The 21,248-nt window shown below is 36.4% G+C and overlaps 1 protein-coding gene across 17 annotated transcripts in view; it reads right to left on the bottom strand.

The window, feature by feature from the left end:
- PPFIA2 (PTPRF interacting protein alpha 2) overlaps positions 1-21,248 on the bottom strand; it is a 460,439-nt gene that overhangs the window by 379,122 nt on the left and 60,069 nt on the right. For 12 of the 17 annotated variants that reach the window (XM_021093032.1, XM_021093042.1, XM_021093039.1 and 9 more), the window contains one exon: positions 3,517-3,570. The exons of the other annotated variants lie outside the window; for them this stretch is intronic. In XM_021093032.1, the coding sequence (XP_020948691.1) occupies positions 3,517-3,570 (54 nt within the window). The remainder of the gene's footprint in view (positions 1-3,516; positions 3,571-21,248) is intronic. 17 annotated transcript variants of the gene reach the window in all.

Raw genomic sequence — 21,248 nt, 5'->3', positions numbered from 1 at the left:
ATGTTTTTGCAGTAGAGGATAATCTGTGATCCAATTTTTGTGATAAAAATATATGCAGGGGTAAAAACTGTAATTGCAATGTATACATGTAAGGATAACCTGACCCCCTTGCTGTACAGTGGGAAAATTAAAAAAAATATATATATATATATATATATGCAGAATGTAGAATATCTTTGGTTCAATTTTTCAAAGACAATTTAATTTATGTGTTTATTTATTGACTTTTTTGGGGGGCCACACTGGAGGCATATGGAGGTTCCCAGGCTAGGAGTCTAATCGGAGCTGTGGCTGCTAGTCTACACCACAGCCATAGCAATGCCAGATCCGAGCCGCTCTATGACCTACACCACAGCTCACAGCCAACACTGGATCATCCTTAACCCGCTGATCGAGGCCAGAGATCGAACCCATAACCTCAAGATTCCTAGTCAGATTCATTTCCACTGCGCCACGACAGGAACTCCTCAAAGACAATTTTAAAATAACAGGCAATATTTTCTCAATGATAGAGAGTTTATTTCTAAGACAACTACTTTTTTAGAAAAATCCACAACTTCTATTTGCAGCAGCAACTGATTTCCCGTTTATGGATTTAAAAACATCCTTTTTGAAATTCTTTTCAGAGGAAAGCTACCTTAAAGCTTCTTGAATTGCCCCTGAAAAAAAAAAAATGACTCTCTCTTTCATTATTAGCATTAAAGCTGAAACTACTTGAATTTTCAAAAAAAAAAACCTACTTAATATTTATTGTTAAAAAATGAAAACTATATTCCCAGAGTTACTCAAATTTACCCTTACCAGATATATAAATTTATTTGTAATAGCATTTGCAAATCCTACACAACATTTTATAAATGCTGGCTGTTTGGAAAAATGCAAAATTTACTTTTTTCTAATGCTTCAGAAATAATGTTTATGTGTACCCACAGAAAAAATTTCAAAATTTAAATAATTCATTTATAGTTAAAGATATAGTAAAGAAATTACCCCACCCCACGGCTACACATCCTTTTGAGAGATTTTTTTTTTTTTTTTTTTTTTTTTTTGTCTTTTTAGGGCCACACCTGAGGCATATGGAGGTTCCCAGGCTAGGGGTCTAATCGGAGCTGTAGCCGCCAGCCTACACCACAGCCACAGCAACACGGGATCCCAGCCATGTCTGCAACCTACACCACAGCTCACAGCAACACTGGATCCTCAATTCACTAAGCAAAGCCAGGGATCAAACCTACAACTTCATGGTTCCTAGGCAGATTTGTTACCCACTGAGCCACGACAGGAACTCCTTGAGAGACCATTCTTTCAGTACTTTATATACTGTTCAATGAGCAAAAATTATAGGACATTGAATTTCCCACCAATGAAAATTTCATCATAAAATGGGTTTAGTAATACACTGTAAACAGTTATACAAAAGGCATAACTTTAGAAATAGATAACAAGTAATAGTATTAAGATAATCTATTATATAGTCCTTTTTTTCAGGAAAGGAAGAGCAATACAAAACTTCAAATGGTCTTAGGTTACATATAATTCAGTTTTCTAATTCGGAAACAAAAACAATAGTTTAAAGTCTTATTCTTAAATGACTGAAGCAACTCTAGATACTATTACCATTTCATCTGTATGCTTAGACTACTTTATGTAAGCTTTATAGAGGATTTAAAAATGATTTTATTACATAGTTTCTGGTAATATGCTCATGATACTCCTTAACAATGGTAGACACTAAATTTATGTACTGTTAACATTGTTTAAGCTCTTGTGTACTCTGACATTTGTGCAATGTTTTCTACTCTACAAGAAGTTATAAAAATAAGCACAATCACTGAATTTCAGAAAATGTAGGCAGCACTATAAAACACCCATCATCATGGAAGGGGATGGCCAAAAGAGAATCTCTAGTTTCACAAAATTGTAAAGTGTGTCTGAAGAAAAAATACATATGCAAAGTATAAAAATACAGACAAACATACTTCATTTTTAACTGTTGGGAATGAATTTGATTAAGTTTTCCTTCAGGAAACCATCTTTCCTTTCTGTAACCCTTTTCTCCTTATTAAATTGGCTTCTTTCAATAAGTAGGCTTTAGGCTGATTCCATCTTCCATGTTTAGAAACTTGCCTTCTTGAGAGGATACGATAAACTAATTTATTTTAACATGTAAATAGCAGGTTGAGAGTATTATCACCACATGCAGAAGAGAGGCATTTAGTTTTGTTTTGAACGAGGGGCATGTCCTCCTAAAACTTATTTCTTACCATAGAATTTTTCTGGGAATAGTGAAGAGTGAGGGGTATTTTAAAGGAAACGGATTTGTTGCTTTAGTGGAAGTTGAATGCCGTGCACAAACATGGTGCAAGGGTGAAATTACAATACATCAGCAGTCATCTACACTAATTATATATATAGGGCTGCAATAAATCCCGTCGCAATATACTTGCTGGACTGACTTACATTTCATCTTGTTTTATGCTCCAGTGTAACAGGTTCAGGGTATAAATATAAGCAGTTACCTGAAGATGATACTTTTTTTTTTCTTGCACAAATTCAGACAATAAAAATAAAAGGAAAGACTAAAATATGTTGTTTAGCCTGCTTTAGGCACAATTTGATCAAAAGTAGATATCATTAGACACATCAAGGACACAGAAAAGAGCTACAATTGAAAGTTATCTTTTTAACACATCAGTGCTGTCTGAAGTGTTAAAAAAACACCAAAAATATAATTATTTACTTTGGCAAAATGCCTCAATAAAGTATAGCCAAAAATTGATAACACAGGATTCTGTGTGTGCTGAAACTACACAGAGTGAAAAGCAAACAATGATAAAATGTATGCAATGATTATTCATTGAAATAAACTGAATCTTATTACTTTATATATACACCACGAACTCATGTTTGTGCCTCAAGCGGGAAATTATGGGAATGTTATTTTATTCCATGTTTTCTGAAATCACATCACAGGACTATGATGTTCCAATACTACACTATCAATCTCTTGTTACTGCCTAAGAACGACAAGCCTTTAAGCCTTTTGAGTATTTTCTCTAATTTTCTAGAATCTTCCTGGCACAGCAATATCAAGACTGAACACTGTGAAAAAAATGGGCTGATAAAATAATTTTTTCTCCATAACTAGAAAGTACATTGCAATCACAATCACACACATTTAAAACTGTAAACTCTCACGTTCCAAAAAGTTTTAACCTTTGGTACAGTCCATTAGTAGGACATAAAGTGTTTACACACTCTAATTAAGGCTTTCTTATTTTTAGAGGTAATATATGGATATGAAGTTTTTGAGTTATGAAAACTTTTTAACATACCAAATGACACCTCAAAGCAAGGTCACATTTTTGTATTAGTTACTGACACAGCTATAAAGTTTTGAAAGAAACTATTCCAAAAAGCTACCTGTATGGACAAACTGTATACAAGTAACTGATGATCTGGTATGTGCATCATTCAATTTGTCAATAGTTAAATTTAATGAAGAATCTAACTTACCGGTGGATCAGCCCCCTTAGAACCAGCCAGCCCTCCTGTTAGGGATTCGATATCCTGAAAAGGGGAGAGGTGTTGATTGTAAAATGCTACGCAACAGCATGGAGCATTTCCCAGTCCCACAGAGTAATATTTTCTTTAGCTAGAAAGTTAGGGCACTCAGCTACATTGGTTTGGTTTGGTTGGGATTTCAGACAATCTTGCACACTGTAATGTTACGTAGCTGTATCAGTCTAGATATTTTCTCCAACTCTGTACCATCTTTCAATAGAAACAACAAACAAACAGACTAATTATTCTTGAAATCTGCAAAGAAAATGGCTTCAGGTAGGAAAGTAGATATTTTGTTCTCTAAAGATCTAAAGTAAGAGCAGAACAGAAAAAAAAGAAAAAATGATGAAACGTCAATTTAGCATATTATTTGCAAGCATATTGAACCCACTGAAAATGCTTAACCTACAAAAATTCTAATTATCTATCGTTCACTCTGTTATTATACACAGAAAATGAACAAATAAACAGATATGGTTAGATGAGCTATGCTTGTACAAGAACGGATTTCTAATCTTGAATAAGTAACCACAGTAGACCACGCCTGAGTAAGGACCACAACTGACAAAGGTATCATGAATGGAGAAACAGGTGAGACTGTGATAAACTAGAGAGCAAGTGCCCTGTTTTAGGGACTGCTGCCACTCAGCCTTATCAGCTGTACTGATAAGGTTCCAGGAATTGCACTCTGTTTCCAGGATACTAATTCATAGGACTTGGTCAGAAGTAGCTAGAATTTCAAATTTTTTAAGTAAAATCTTTCAGGATTTTAATGCTTACAGCTGTTTTAATTTTTAAACCATCCCCCTACTACTCCCCATAAATGAAAAAAGAAAAACCAAAACTGTCAGGTCATGGGGAGCTGAATAGGAGTCTGGGGCTGTACTGAAAAGTTACACTTTCTGCTACAAAGTTTCCTTCTTGTGACCCCGGTCACTTATCTGTTTGCATCTAGTTGAAAGGATGGGGTTGAGGAACCTGGGAAAATACAATTACAGTACGAAAGGTGAAAGACAGAAGGAAAAGAAAGTTCAATACCTATGATCAGAGCATCAGCCAACACCTGGATAGCATTAAGAAGACATGCTACAAATCCACTTGAAATTTAATTACACCATTATCTCACTGATGTCTCAAAATGGATATCTTAACAATAAATATGGAGCTGAAATAAGCGAAGGGAATATTAAAGGCAGGGCCAGGAAGAGAGAGGGGATGGTGTTGTGAAAGTTTCCATCTGAAGGAGGTGACTTTGGGCAGGAACTCAATGGTGATGAATTTCTACATGCGTTTTTATTAAGGTCGTAAATGATAAGGTAGCCACAAGGAAAGCTTGCCAAGGAAATTACTACGTGTTCTTCTCTGTAATGCACATGTTATAAATAATATTTTTCCTTATCCAGCAACTCTTTGAGGAGGTTCTTCTCTCCCCCATTCTAGTTCCAAAGAGGCTCATAAAAATTGCTTCAGTGTTGTGGGAGCCTGCGAAAGAGCTAAGGCAAGAGAGCTTCTGTAATATATAATGGTAGATTTTAAGCTCTTGGTACTATCATTTGAGCAATGTTTGAAATTAGATGTTCTCCCTGCCTACAAATTTAAGTTTCTGGCTCTCAAACACGAACAGGTCCTAATTAATACATCTGCCATTTTAAGTCTATTTTTAAAAGGCACTCCCTCTCCATCCCATTGAAATTCTTTATTTCAATACCATGCATGCTATAAAAAATCAAATTACCTAAATTATTTGATCTTACATGTTCTTTAACATTTCTACTAAGTTATCTATATAAATTGTGTCTGTATATAATAAAATTAAGCATGAAATATTTATATAAATTGGCAAACAAAATTAACATTCTTTTTCAATCCAAAGATAAAATATATTTTTTAAATTACTTATTTTTTGCTTTTTAGGGCTGCATCTGTGGCATGCGGAGGTTCCCAGGCTAGGGGTCGAATTGGAGCTGCAGCTGATGGCCTACACCACAGCCACAGCAATGCCAGATCCAAGCCACATCTGCAACCCACACCACAGCTCACTGCAATGCTGATCCTTAAACCACTGAGTGAAGACAAGGATAGAGCCCACATCCTCATGGATACAAATTGGGACTATTCCCACTGAGCCACAACAGGAACTTCCTAGTTTAAAAAATTATTTTAGAATGTCACAGTATAAATTAACAAGATTTTGTAGTGAAATGGCTAAAGTATTAGATTAACAGAAAATAAAACACACTGCTCATTGCACTATTTGATAATATTTCTGTTATTATCTGACAAAAAACAAAGTTCTAGTCATATGAAAGCTTTCTTCCAAATACGTTTTAAATGAAAAAAAAATGTGTTAATTATATTTTGGGTTGTACTTTCCATTATACATAGAAACGCATATATGTTATATTAACGATAGACTTTTTGATGGCATTTTCAGAGAGATAATGGAGAAATTAATTTAGATGAAAACATTTTAGCAATCTAGGTGACACATTTTATCACCTTGTAGAAAGTTCTACCATGACAATTTCTTGCCATGGTAGAAAAGTTGGCCCAATACTTAAATTTCTAAAATTTTAAGCTTTTCCTGAGAGTCACACTCTTGAGAAAAACACAGCAGCAGTAGACTTTGGAAGATGAATGGAAAAGACATTGCTATTTATTTATTCGTTATTTATTTATTTTCCTTTTAGGGCCACACTCGCAGCATATGGAGGTTCCCAGGCTAGGGTCTAATCAGAGCTACAGCTGCTGGCCTACACCACAGCCACAGCAACGTGGGATCCGAGCCACATTTGCAAACCACACCACAGCTCACAGCAATACCAGATCCTTAACCCACTGAGCGAGGCCAGGGATCAAACCCGCAACCTCATGGTTCCTAGTTGGATTCATTTCTGCTGCGCCACGATGGGAACTCCAACATTGCTATTTATTCTCTTTAACGTGCTGAATTAAAGCAAATTATCAACACACGGCTCTAAAGAAATACAGATATGTTATTTTATTCAGTTTATGCTTTTAATTTAAAAAAAAAAAACAACTTCTGAGCTTATGTTCTATTTTGAGTGTAAGTTGAGAGTGTCCTACTTGGGCAGACACCCAAGTCAAACATGGATTATCTATCACTTTTGCAAAAGCAAAATTTTCAGGTGTGAATGAGCATAGGTAGGCACGAATGTATTTATGTGGTAAAATTAATAGATGAAACAAATCCCTTGAGAAACTGAAAATAGTTAAAAGTGAGTCAATTTTTTATGGTTTTGGAATATTTTATCCACAAATTATAACTGAAATATTTGACAAATACGTCTCTCTTGTTCTTTAAATACCTTTTTATGTAGATAACCAAAGAGGGAAGGCACTAGAAAGTAAGAACATTGATTTTCTATGAAGTTTTTAAACTTACTATTGTATTATTATTTGTTCAAAATGAACTTTGATTTTTTACCTAGGTTAGGGAATTCTTTCAACTATGCTGTACAACGTATTTGGACAATAGTTGATAAAATAATTAGTACTTACTGAATATTTGCTACATGCAGGCATTCTTTAAATGCTTTGTACATAGTATAAACAGTCTCATAAGTGCCTCATAAGTTATTTCTTTTCTCACTTGACATGTAAAAAGGTTTATGTAACTTACCTAATATCATGGAGCTATTAATTAGCAAGTGGACTTCAAAAATGTATTTGTATGACTCCAAACCTGTGTTTTTAATACTAATTGTAGGGGAACAGCTTCACCCCGGCATCCTGGTGACCTGGCACATATCCACATGGGCCATGCAAGCAAGGCTAAACCTTGGGCTGGCCCAGGTCTTGGCACAATGTCCTGTGAGCCTCCCAGGAACATGACAAAGTAAACAAGTCTTATGCAGAGTTTCTGCACAGTTGTTTCCTCTTTCTCCCCCCCGGCATCAGTGAAATTTCTACTTCATTTCTCCCCTTACCCCCAGATCCATCTGCAGGCTATAAAAATGCTAAGGTGCAGTATGGAAGGTCCACCTTGTCTATCATCTGGCTCATCCAATTCAGTGTTGTCCTGTGGGACTAGGGACCAGGGCCAGAATGAAACTAAGACAAGAGATGTAACTAAGGTACAAAATTTAAATAGGCATTCATTTTGAAGGTCATACAAGTGCTCATCTTGCTTTTGCAGGATCCCAAGAGCCAGGGCCTCCTCAAATTTTATGCCCTAGGCACCGCATTCTTACACACCTACAAAAACAAGGCTGGCACTTGTATAATCCTAAAAGTGAGTGACTCCTTGTGTGCCCTAAGCATTTTTTTTCTTTCTTTTTTTTTAAATTATTTTTATTTTTTCCATTATAGTTGGTTTACAGTGCTCTGTCAACTTTCTACTCTATAGCAAAGTGACCCAGTCACACATACATTCTTCTTCTCACATTATCCTCCGTCATGCTCCATAACAAGTGATTAGATACAGTTCCCAGTGCTCTACAGCAGGATCCATTGCTTTATCCACTCCAAATCCAACAGTTTGCATCTATTTACCCCAGATTCCCAGTCCATCCCCCTCCCTCCCCTCCTCCTCCCCCTCGGCAACCACAAGTCTGTTCTTCAAATCCATGAGTTTCTTTTCTGTGAAAACATTTATTTGTGCCATATATTAGATTTCAGATGTAAGTGTTATCATATGGCATTTGTCTTTCTCTTTCTGACTTAATTTAGTATGAGAGTCTCTAGTTCTATCCATGTCGCTGCAAATGGCATTATTTTGTTCCTTTTTATGGCTGAGTAGTATTCCATTGTGTACATATACCACATCTTCTCTATCCATTCATCTTTCGTTGGACATTTAGGTTGCTTCCATGTCTTGGCTATTGTGAATAGTACTGCAATGAACATACGTGTGCATGTATTTTTTAGAAAAGTTTTGGCTAGATATAAGCCCAAGAGTGGGATTGCTGGGTCATATGTTCTATATTTAGTTCTATATTTAGTTTTCTAAGGTACCTCCATCGCCCTAAGCACTCTACTTGTCTCACCCTAGACATGGCTTTTCTGGGCATGTAGAAAGCTGACAACATGGTGACATTGTTGAAGTTGTATTTATAATGTACTCTTTCAGTCCATTTCGACTTATTGTCTCCTTCCTAACCAAATCTATACAAGTGTGGCAAGCCAAACTGGTCCCTGCCCCCATGCTGCTGCCCAGGGATGGCTTGATGCTTAATGTCAGCAATACAAAGCCTCCTTTATAAGGGCTGCTAGTATCTACACAGAATCACAGACAGTGCACCATGATTGCATAGTGGTTAGTATTCTGCGTTGTGTAAATCAACTATACTTCAATACAAAAAAAGAAATTCTTTGGAGTAAAGTGATTATATTTCAATATGTGGTGCATTTTCATGTGGTAAACAATTTATCAAAAATATATAAGTTTAGTGAAATCAATATAAAACAGCAAAAATCAACCATTTTTATTGAATGATTACATTTAAAATGTTTCAAGGTCTTTAAAAGTATATGATGAGGTTGTTTATGTTTATAGAAAAAATCCAAACATTTCAAATATCAAAATTAAGTTTCCCTCATCCCTTTTGTAGAAAAGTTCTTCCCAAATGTCCCTCAGGTTCAATTCTTTCTTGATGCAGACTTTTGTCCCCACTCCATTATTGCTACCCACTCTTGTTAAGGTTGCCAATGACATCCAATTGGCGGAATCAATTGCCAATGTTCCCTCATCATTTTTTTGGTCTCTAAGGCACATTTGACACAGTTTGACACATTTAGCCACTCCATCCTTTTAAAATATTTTCTCTCTTAGATTACGTTGAGTTTCACCTTCTTTATGATTTTACTTAGGACCATGGTTTTAAGTACCAGGTATGCTAGTGAAGTCCTCTTATCCTCTGAGATTCACAATGCCTACTCTAATCTCCACGCGGATGTTTTATAGCCTCCCAAACTTAATAATGCAAAGTTAAGCTTGATTTTCACCTCAACCCTCCCCCACACTGGGTGTCTATCATAGTACGGTCCATTTTGACATCACGATTTACCCAGTTACTCAGATCCACTTCATCAGCGAATCCTTCCAACTCTATCTCTACACTATGGCTTGAATGGGACTCTTTCTTACCACCTTCATTACTACCCTCCTAAATGCTTGGATCACACGAACAATATTCTTCCTTGGACTAAAGACTTATCTTTTAGGTTGTCCCTGCATCTGTCCTTGTCCCCCCCTCTTCCATATACTCCTCACACAGCAGGCAGAACTACCCGTGTATAATGCAGGTTAGATCAGATTACTCCACTGACCCAAACCCCTCAAAGGTTTACCATTAATGTTAGAATAAAACGCAAACTTGTTACCAGGGCTTGCAATGCCACGTGATGATCTGGCTTTGGCCATCTCACTGTTCTGGCCATTTGCCATTATCCTTTTCTCTAATGTCATCCAGCCATTCTGATTCCATTACTGTTCCAAAAACAAGCCAGATATAACTAACTCTTTAAATCAATGAAGGTTCCATCCAGGAAACAAAAGCTAAACTCAAAAACAACATAAAAGAGCACTGAATTGGAGGCTATTTTACAGAGGTATTGTTGGTTTAATGGCTTGAGGAGAATGATGAAGCATGGACACCAGCAGCAGTGAGACGTCACAACCACCCCAGCCCAAAGGAGGAAGGTAAAAGAACAGAGTCGTCAAGATCCAGTAAGGGGTGAACACCCCTCATCAGCCTCTAGAGCAGATTGCCACAAGGTGAGAGCACAATGGGTACTTTTTGAATGGATGACTGAACGAATGAGTAAAGTAGGCAATATTATTGTATTCATATAAATGCTAAGGTTCATAGTATATAACTCAAGTACTGCTCATTGTTGTACCGATACATCACTTTGAAAGCATGGCTCAAGGCAAGAGTGTTTGCACACTATATTTTCTTAGAATGCCTGAATGAACCAATTAATGAATGACTTGCCTAAGATCACACAGCTGGTAAGTGCTTGAAAGAAGCTTTGAAATCCCAGGTGTTAGAACCCCAAGCACCGTGTACATTTTTTCCATTATAAATCACTAATGAGATATCCTGCTTTAAAAATCCACTCAACTGTATGTTATCCTATCTTGAAGCAACACATTTATATATATCCCAGGATTTCTAGTTCATAGGAAGGAAAATATATACAATAATTTAATAGACAACAAACAATACATTAAATTTATCTTCTGATGGAATACTGCCAATACTTCAAATTAAAGACTTCGTACCCGAATCATTGAGCAGAAAATAAATCAGTGCTTGAAAACTTATATCTAACATATATTCTGAGCATTAATAAACAGTTCAAATACATGAAACTAAAAATCAATCATGTTTATTTTTACATAACATCTCATAGCGTGCAGGTACCTTGCACTGGGACTAACAATCAGAAAGCAAAATTTCTTTTAAAAAAAATCATTCAGTTTTTTTTTTACTTAACGCTTAATGGAAACAATCCTTCATCACTGAATACCAGCTGCTTGAGGCAAGCATCAAAATAATGAAGCTGAGTTTATTAATGAGGCATCTTTCTCCTTTACCAGACTTAAGCTGTTAGTGTTTCCTTGGCAACTGTACAGGGTAAATTTCCTGGGAGGCAGAGATGAAGCAAGAAACATACAACCAATTCTATAAATTGTCTTTCTTTTGGAATCTAAAAAAGCCTGTTAAAAAATATTTAAATTTATGGACTTCCCGTGTGGCTCACAATATAAAAATTCTTTAAATTTGTTTTTAAAAAGAAAAACATCTACACTTTCACTTTGAGCCAACTCTGAATTTTCCTTGAGCCACACAATTAATTCCTTCCAATGAAAATGACTGAGCATCTGTTATGATGGAGGCACTGTGCTGGGCACAGAGAACATGATGAGAAATAAGGCAATGTCTCAGCTTTCAAAGAGTCAAGAGTTTAGTAAGGCATTAAATGACAAAGACAATTTAGTCCACAAATGTATACTGCACACAAAATAAGCACAGGGCACCACAGTAAATCTGGTGTAAGGAATCCAGAGGCTATAACATGCTCTCTGTCGCCAAGGATCTTTCAGTATAAAAGTAGGCCAATTCAAAGAAGAGCATGAGAAAGAATTCAGAGAAATAAGGTGCTAAATTTACAACATATAGGAGGTGTAGGAGTAAATTTTATATGATGGCAATAAATCTGAGTATTTCACGTTGTAAGAACTGTATTTGGTTTTTGAATGAATACTGGATAAATAGGCCCTAAGACCTAATAATGAGCATTTATTGAGCATTTACTGTACCAGATGCCATGCTAAGGGCTCCATTGTCGTCTTAGAAATCATCCCAGGTCTTTCAGCTGTTATTATTTTTACCATTTTTAAGATGATGAAACTGAATCTTCAAGGGTTCAAATGACATGACAAAAGTTACATAACTAATAAGTATTCAAATCTAGACAGGCTAACTTCAGAGGCAATGGTTTTTAACAACTGTGATTTCTTAAGCAAGTGGAGATATGGAAGAGAAAAGTGGCACGCCACGTAGCGACTTGGGAGAAAGCATACTTAGTCAATATCTGCAGAAGGAATGAATACAACTACAAGCAGAGTTTTTCTAAAGTGAGTGGATATGCTCTGATGGAAAAAAGGATATCCTTCTTTGACCAACATAAATAAAAATTAATGCCACTAGATTTAGCAAAAACATAAAATTCTAAAGATTTTTGTTGTATATTTCTGATTTCAAAGTATCCTCCTCAAACGCAAACCTAGAAAGGAAATCTAATACGTATCAAAAACAATTGTGTCCGTGGTGCTTAGAAAGGGTTTTCTGAAGAAAGTAGCAAGAAGACGGAAAGTTCTGCCTTTTCTGTGGAGTGCCCTCTTTGAAGCACTCTCTTCTATGATGGTTTTTGGGCTGTTTTCTTGTCTATTCCCTTCCATATGGCTGCGGTGATAAAGGGAAGCTCTTGCTGAAGCCTGACTCAGACTCAGCTCCTCTTTGCCAGCTTTTGCACATTGACGGCTTCTTGTCATCTTAAACTCAGTATGACCAAATCCCCACATCATCTCCTTTCCTCCTCTGCCATTACTCTGGCCAAGGGCCTCCATCCAATTTCTTCCCCCAGTATTTATCTCTGTTGGTAATTCTGATAAACAGGCCATCACCCAGTCGAGACTTCTGGAGGCCCCAGTCTTCCCCCACTCTGGTATTCAAATACCAAGCCATTCAATTTTTCCTTCTAAATAACCGGCTTCGCTCCATCTCCTACCTCCTTTCAATGTCTATCTACTGCACTTACCATCTTAGGTCAAAGTCTCATTTTATTTTCACCTATTCCTGGCTTTCTCCAAAATAGTGTCTTTCGTAAGTGGTTTTTCCTACTGTTACCTTCATACAATCTCTTATCCAGAGAAGTGGCTCTCAAAATGTAACCTGGAGACCAGTAGTATGAGTGTCATCCAAGAACTTAGAAATGCATTTTCTTGGGCTTTATTCCAGTCCTGATGAATCAGAAACACTGTGTTTAACGAGCCTTCCGTATGAGTCTGATGCAGGCTGACGCTTAAGAACCACTACCTTAGAATGAGTTCAAATGCAAACATGCATATGTTACTCCTGTACTCAAAATTCTTAAGAAAGCCTCATTCTTCTTAGAAGGAAAAACATATCAAACATCTTCCATTACATAGTTCTGGACTACCTTACTTCAATTTTCACCCCTTCCTCAAAAAAAACCTTCAACTTCTATTATAATGAACACTGCACTCCCCTTTTGTGTCAAGCTTTTAGTTTTTGTTCTGTTTTTGCACTCCTGCACCACAGATCCTTCTGCCTAGAAAGCCACTTCTGCCTCCTCTGAATTAGTCTTACCCTTTGAGACCCAGCCCAGGCATCACCTCCTCTCAGGAGACTTCTCGGAGTAATGGTTCTACTGTTACTTCCGCAGCATCTTGCACGTAACTCTCAACTCTACCACACCATTGTATAATTGTCATTTTACTCCTGTGAGTGCTAAACAAGCTCATTGAAGCACGTGGCTATCTCTGCATCTTCAGTCGTTATCACAAAGCATGACCAATACATGTGAAAAGGATTTGATATATTTATGTTGAATTTAGCCTCCCAGGAACTTTTGTAAGGAGAGGACAAGCTGATTGACTGACAGTAGTATTTGGGGACCACTTTGAAATATGCCTCATTCTATACTGAAAAACTTTCATTCTGGACATATATGTGTATATATATTAGTGTATATCAGCCATTGGGAAGCTGATTATCTTTGAGTTTACTGTAGAATTGCAATCTCTGGATGGCAAGAATGATGATCAGATATTTTTGTCCACACAGCAGAGGTACCAACCCAAGAGACCCTAGCTGAGGAATAGCCAGTAGTCCTTTAATTTTACCTTAAGTCTACAAAATATAACACATGTACAAGAGAAATATCTTAGTGATCAAGAAAACAGGTCAAGCCTAGCTTCTCACTGCTTATTAGCTGCATGACCTTGGGCAAATTGCTTTATATGCCTCATGTAAAATAAGTCAACTTATGGCTTACTACCTATGTTAGAAGGACATTGGACTATTAATTATAATAGTTCATTAAAAGTTATATTGATAACCTATGGTAAATTATCAGTTAAAAGTAACTATCATTATTCATAGAGTAATAGATATGCCTGTATAAAATAAAGATAGACGATGGACATAGATTATATAATGATATACATTAAAACAGATAAGCATTAGCATACATGTAGATAAGACCCAGATATATATTAATTTTAGGTATGAATCTCCATTAAATTTCAAGAAGGTATTTTTCCTGAAAGGCAAGAGATTTATATTTTACCTCCTCAATCATCCCTATAATATCCATGAATTTCCATGGCTTGGGTTGTCATAAACTTTCACCAACTTCATTTTTTAAATACATTATTTGTATTCTCACTACTTAAGTGTGATCAATCTTTAAATATCAATCAACAGACATTTCTAATAAATTCCTAACTATATCTCTTACTAAATTTTATGTACTGGGGCAAGTCGCTGCAGAGTAAGAATTATCGGGGGATAAAATTCATGAATGTATTCACAATGTATTCCTCTTTCAGTGCTGTGTTATCTGGCATCACGTATTTACGTACCGCAGGGGCGGCTTTACGAATGTCTGCAGTCTACTATAGCACTTGAGGGGAAGGATCCAACATTTAAAAGAGGCTATCAATGTTATGACCTTAGATACACATACTCTGTAGAATTTATCAGCCTTTATTTGTTGAGAGTCAGAGACCCAATGACTGTGATCTTAATTTATAATTAACCTCTAATCTTATGATGCTTGATCTTTCCCTGACACAAAACACAAGTAAGTAACCCGGAAAAAATACAATACCCTACCCTTTTCAAAAATCGGTTTTATCTTTAACTCAGAAATAATAGCCTAAAACTTTTACTGGGTTAAAAAAATTGGAGATTATCCTGAGGTGTTTTTTTAAGGGAAATAATTTTCAAAAAATTGGTCTTTTCCAACTATTATCTGCAAATCCACTGACTAGAGTACCTTAAAGCCATGGACCACTTTGATTTCTAAATAACTGCAGAGAAGAATTGTTTGTGAACTGAAAACAAGCAGGCAAGTGGTTTATTTTAAAATACACATGCATATAAAATAGATATTTCTAATAAATCCCTAACTTATCTCTCATGTACTGGGCCAATTAATATATTTTCAAGGTAATCATAAGAAATTGGCAAAAAAACAAGATGGAATGTTTCAAATTCATTAAGTTCACACTTCAGAGAAGTCTGGCATGAGATTTTCAGCTAAATATTAGATATTTCATGATAACTCCTTAATTTTGGAAATAACAGGAATCAGGTAGAGAGATGTGAGCTAGATAAAATAGCCATTAGTAGTGTTATCTAAAACCAGGCAAATTTTCAGCAAGAGTCTAATTTGAATCTAGGGGATATGCAGACAACTTCCCACAATATTGCTATTTTCTTTTAAGAAAAATTTTATCAAGTTCTAGTCTTAACAAGAAAATTTTAAAATCTGTTCCTATTTCTGTTTTTGAAAGAAAGAATGATGAATGTAATGGCAAGTAGAAATAGCGAGAGGACATATAATTTCCCTGTTTTTCTTCCAGGCAGCTCCATTCCAAAAGATATTACCAGGATTCTGATAAGAATCACTGTTTGCAATATCACTATCACAGTCTCAAAATACTATTAAGTAAAGGAAATAAAACTGACTGAAATCAGAGCATAAAATGCACTGCTATTATGCAACTAAACCAACTGAGTTTATAGCATAACTGTGAGAGTCTTACAACCTAGATATTTAGAGTCAATGACAGAATGTTCTATAGGCAGCATGTGTTCTAGAGTCTTGTTTTTCTAACTCATTTGAACAAGTTCTGAAAAAACAACCACCAAAATTAAGTTAAAGTTTAATAATATGCTTTGATTTATGATACAGTAAATCAAAGTGTATATATATATATGTGTGTGTATAATAATAAAAATGGAATATTTTATATTAAGATCTCTCCTTTAATGATTCTGGAACATAATTTTCCTTATTTATTATTCCTCCCAGGTGCAAATGAGAGTGTTCCACTGAGCCACACATCCAGGCAGAAATGCTATGTTCAGAGAAATACAAGTTTCTTGAGATTAGAGCCAAGACATTTGACAGTTTCTCTAAAATGAAGCCACCCAGACAGAAAATGCAGACAGTCCTCACTTTGTACGACATAATTTAACCAAATCTGGTGGATATAAGAACCATAACCTGGTCTTACTTGACTCTGTGGAAATTCAGTTGCTGTGTAAAGCAAGGGCACAGCTCCCCTGGTTCTGATATGCACTGGTTTCAGTTAACGCAGTAGCATGCAAAGTAAGAACCGCCTGCAGTTACTTTTTCATGGTAGATTAGTCTTTATTCCTTTGCCTCCAGCATTCCCCAAACTAGACTGTGAATCCTGAATACATAATGCAATAGGTATATATAAAACCCAATATTAACATTGGAATCCTACTCAATTTTAGCTCTGCCCAAAGGCCAAGAACAATGCCATGACGACAAGCATGCCCACATCCTCAAGCAGGGAACTGTACCAGGTCTTGCTAAAATACTGTAAAGGAATGTTCTGCCAGAATTGAAAAGCATCTTCTCTTAATGGTGCATTGATGACATGTTGTGTAGGAAAATATACATACACATATCGATAGATAGATAGATAAGCACATTTAATGTGGGATCAAGCCTCTTAAAATTTCAAGTGCACAACCCAGTACTATTAAATGTAGATGCAATATTGTACAGCAAGTTTCTAGAACTTACTCACTTTGCATAACTGACACTTTATTCCTGTTGGTTAGCTACTCATTTCCCTCTGTCCGCAGCCCCTGGAAACTCTCTGCTTCTATAACTCTGACTCTTTTAGACACTTCATCTAAGTGGAATCAGACAGAATGTGTCCTGTGACTGGATTATTTTTCTTAGCATAATAAACTCAAGGTTCATCCATGCCATTGCCTTTGGCAGGATTTCCTTTTTACTAAAACTGAATCATAGTGTGTATATGCATCTGTGTATGTATGTATGTATATACACACCATATTTTTTATCCAATCCTCCATTTAGATCTTTCCCACATCTGAGCTGCTGTGAGTAGTGTTGCAGTGAAGAATCTTTGAGTGGTTCCTGCTGTGGTGCATGGGGATTGGTAATGTCTCCATGGCCCTGGGGTGCAGATTCAATCCCCAGCCTGGCAGAGTGGGTTAAGGATTCAGCATTGCCACTGATGTGGCATTGGATGCAACTGCAGCTCAGGACTAATTCCCAGCCTGGAAACTCCATATGCTATTGGGTGGCCAAAAGAGGAAAAAAAAAATCTTTTTGAGATCCTGATTTAAATTCTTGTAGATAAATACTCAGAGGTGGGATTTCTGGATCATATGGTACTTCTATTTTTAATTTTTGAAGACTCTCTATACTGTTGTTCACACTGGCTGCACCATTTTGCATTCCCACCAACAGTGCACAAGGGTTCCAATTTCTCTACATAGTCAACATTTGTTGTCTTTTTGTGTATAGCACAGTATCTTTGTTTTTAGGATGCTTAGTATTTTCAGACATGGGCACCAAAGCCTGTCCTTGTTTCTCACTTTCTAACTCCAACATACACACACGCGCACACACACACACACACACTTCTGAGGACCAGATGTGGGCTACACAGGAAGGAATGCATCCTGAAATGTAGTTGATCCAAGAGGACTACCTGGTAGGGTTAAACACACTAGACTGGGGGTGGATGAGTGGAATCCTAACACAAGGAGTGTATTAATTTCCTATTGCTACTTTAATAGATTACTACAAACTTAGTGACCTAACACTACACAGATTATCTCACAGTTTTGGAGCCCAGAGACTTCAGTGGAGAATCTGTTTTCTCACCTTTTCCAGCTTCTAGAGGCCACCTACATTCCTTGAGTCACAGTTCCACTCCATCTTCAAAGAGCTTCACTCTAATTTCTGGTTCCACTTTCACATGTCCTTTTTGTTTCCGACTCTAACCCTCTTGCCTCCTTCCTAGAAGGATCCTTACAAAACACTGGACCCACCCCAGTAACTCAGAACAATCACCCATCTCAAGTTCTTCAGACATCTCTACAAAGCCCCATTTACCATGTTAGGTGATATATTTGCAAGTTCCAGGAATAAAGACATGGACACTTTTAGAGGACTATTATTCAACCTACCACAAGGAATATCAAAAATGCAGGATGGAGTAGGCTTGGCCTACATCACAGGATGTATAACGATACCTCAATTTCAAAACAAACAACTCTCTTTTGATCAGTCAAGCCAGGAACTTGTTTGCTTGTTTTTATGCTCTAAAACAAAAATGTCAAACATAATTTAAAAAATTCCATCTCTGTATTTTCATTATATATATTTTCATATATATGAAATACATCACCTTATATCATCATTCCATTTGTTTTCTTTCCATATAAATTCTAACTTCCCTAGCAGAGATATAGCTACCCCTCTCTGTTCCATGTGTTCGCAATAAATATATTGATGTAAAAAACCTCCAAAGCCATGGAAGGAGGCTCAGAGTAGACAGGTGCCTATATGGCAGAAGCAAGGCCTCCCTAAAGCCTCTGCCAAAAACTAACCCATTTCAGGTGCTATTATACATTATTCTTCTCTTCTAAGGCATTGAAACCTAAGGCATCATTAAAAGATAACACATTATTGGAATTAGTCACTGACACTAAGTGAATCACTTCCACAGATTCTACCCAATCTTCAAACTCAATGGGAAGAAGTATAATAAGTTTACTCACTCTTTCATTGTCCACAATGCATGAGCCAAATGCCTTGCATATCAGATAAGATTACTTCAACCAGTACCTATTATTGATAATAGCTCACAGCAAATTTTAATCAGTCATGGGAAGAAGATGAATCCTTTCAGACCAGAGTTGTAACACGCAGGGAGAGAATTCCATAAAGAAGAAAATAATCAAAATGGGAAAGAGAAGAAAAGATGCATTTTACTGATTTTGCAATATTAAGACTGGTAGGAATACTCTAAAATGGCTATGATCTCATCTCCTCAATTTCATGACTTTGTGTCATATTCTCCCTTTAAGTCTGAGCTGGAGTTAGTGAAAATGTGGTAAAAGTAATGGGATGTCACTTCTGAGAACTGTTGACAAAAATTGTGACCCCCCCCCAATACTCTGGGGAAGCTGCCATATTACAAGTACCCTTGTGGGGAAGTCCATGTGCCAAGAAACTAATGTCTCATGCCGACAATCAGCCAGGAAATAAAGCTTGTGAGCTCATTAGAGTGAACTGACAAGTCACTCCTCCCCTGCTTGAGATTGAGGTGACTAAAGCCCTGGCTGATATGCTGACTGCAACCTGTGAGAGACCTCAAATCTTAGGACCCAGTTAAACCACCACAAGTCCCTACCCACAGAGACTGTAAGATAATCAACGCTATTGTTCTAAGTCAGTTGGTTTTGAGTTTTACAAAAGTGAAATTTTTTACACAGGAAGAGATAATTAATACAGCCACTAGACACTAAGAGAGAATATAGCAACTAAACATTCATACTCTTCCAGTAATATATGCCATGTAAGGGTTCATTATAAAATAAAAATACTGCACAGAATTTAATATTTAGACCAATGAATCCATAAAGGAAATTAAGCATTTTCCTTATTCTGGTTTTTAGGTATTTGCACAATTCTAATTATATATTTTAAAGCAAAGGACTGCTGGGGAAAAAACACTAAGTGATCAACTGACTGTCTGCATTGTTAACAATTATCAGTATGAATCATAAAAAGTACACAAAATTCACAATATGTCTGCTACACACCTTTCTGTTATCTTGGCCATTTCTGAAAATTTAAGAATTCTTAAATTTCTAAGAAAAACTTTATTTTCAAGATGACTACTAGGTTGAGTTTTAATACCTCCAAGCCATGTAACTATCAGTTCTGATATGGAATCCTGTAAAGAAAAAAGCAATTTCTTTTCAATTATGTATGAATGACTCGGTCATACTGACACAAAATAATGTTTAAAAAGCATGGCGATTTTTAGCTGCTGAATAGACCATCATAGAAGATGACTCATACTTTATTTTTAACCTGAGATATTTTACAACATAGATTAAAAATACTCCTTATTCAATGTCTGACCACACAATAAAACTATGAACATACGCATTCGATTTATTTCTATCTAGTGCTTTAGTAATATATAGAGCAATTTGAAAGCATATTTTTGAGGAGGCATAGAAAGTATATGATATTCTTAAAACTCCATGTAAAGAATCCCTCCTATAGGAGCATTTACGAATGCTCCAGCCTCACTCTGCCCACACAAATGCACACACACACACACACACACACACTCTCCAAAAAATAAAAATAAGGTTTCCTTAGAAAACCTATCTTTCTGCTCAGATGATCACCATTACACATCAATTGATTTCTGCTGCTTCTAAATGGTTTCACATTTTATATTTCTCAACTGTAATTTCCTCAGGCATCTCCCTGACCTCATTCCTAATTCCCAGTGTTTTTATATAATCTTCTGAACAAGTATATCCCCCCAAAATGAGGAAAAAAATATCCAGAATTTGGCAAGCAGAAAATCATCAAAGACGCTAATACAATTTCAACATATTGTGGGTTTTTGTCATGTAGTTTCATGTTAGCATTCATACATGGGGCCGTATAGCTTATTTAGAGGATGCCTAGGTTTGAATCTTGACTTTGCCACTGATTAGATATGTAAACTTAGGTCAGTTACTTAACATTTCTATATTTTAGGGTCTCACATATGAAACTTATTCTGTAATAGTACCTGTCTCACACGATTGTGGGAGAATAAATGACTACACATAGTGAGTGCAAATAAAGTTAGGTGATAGTAGCCATAAGCATCAATAGCAGCAACAATAGCAGTCACTGCAGTATTGTTTTGATGTGTTTCATTTCATTTCAAATTATTTATTGGTTGGGGAGGGGAAGAAGCTGCCTTTTCAACTCTCCCCCAGGGATGTGGCCTCTAGCCTCTATGCTCTCATCATCTAATCACAAAGAATATGGCAGCATAACTTCATCAGGAGACATTGTCACTGAGT

The sequence above is a fragment of the Sus scrofa genome, chromosome 5 (assembly GCF_000003025.6).
Source record: "Sus scrofa isolate TJ Tabasco breed Duroc chromosome 5, Sscrofa11.1, whole genome shotgun sequence".
NCBI lineage: Eukaryota > Metazoa > Chordata > Mammalia > Artiodactyla > Suidae > Sus > Sus scrofa.
Note: the sequence above shows the minus strand (reverse complement) of the source record. Positions and strands in the feature narration are given on the sequence as shown.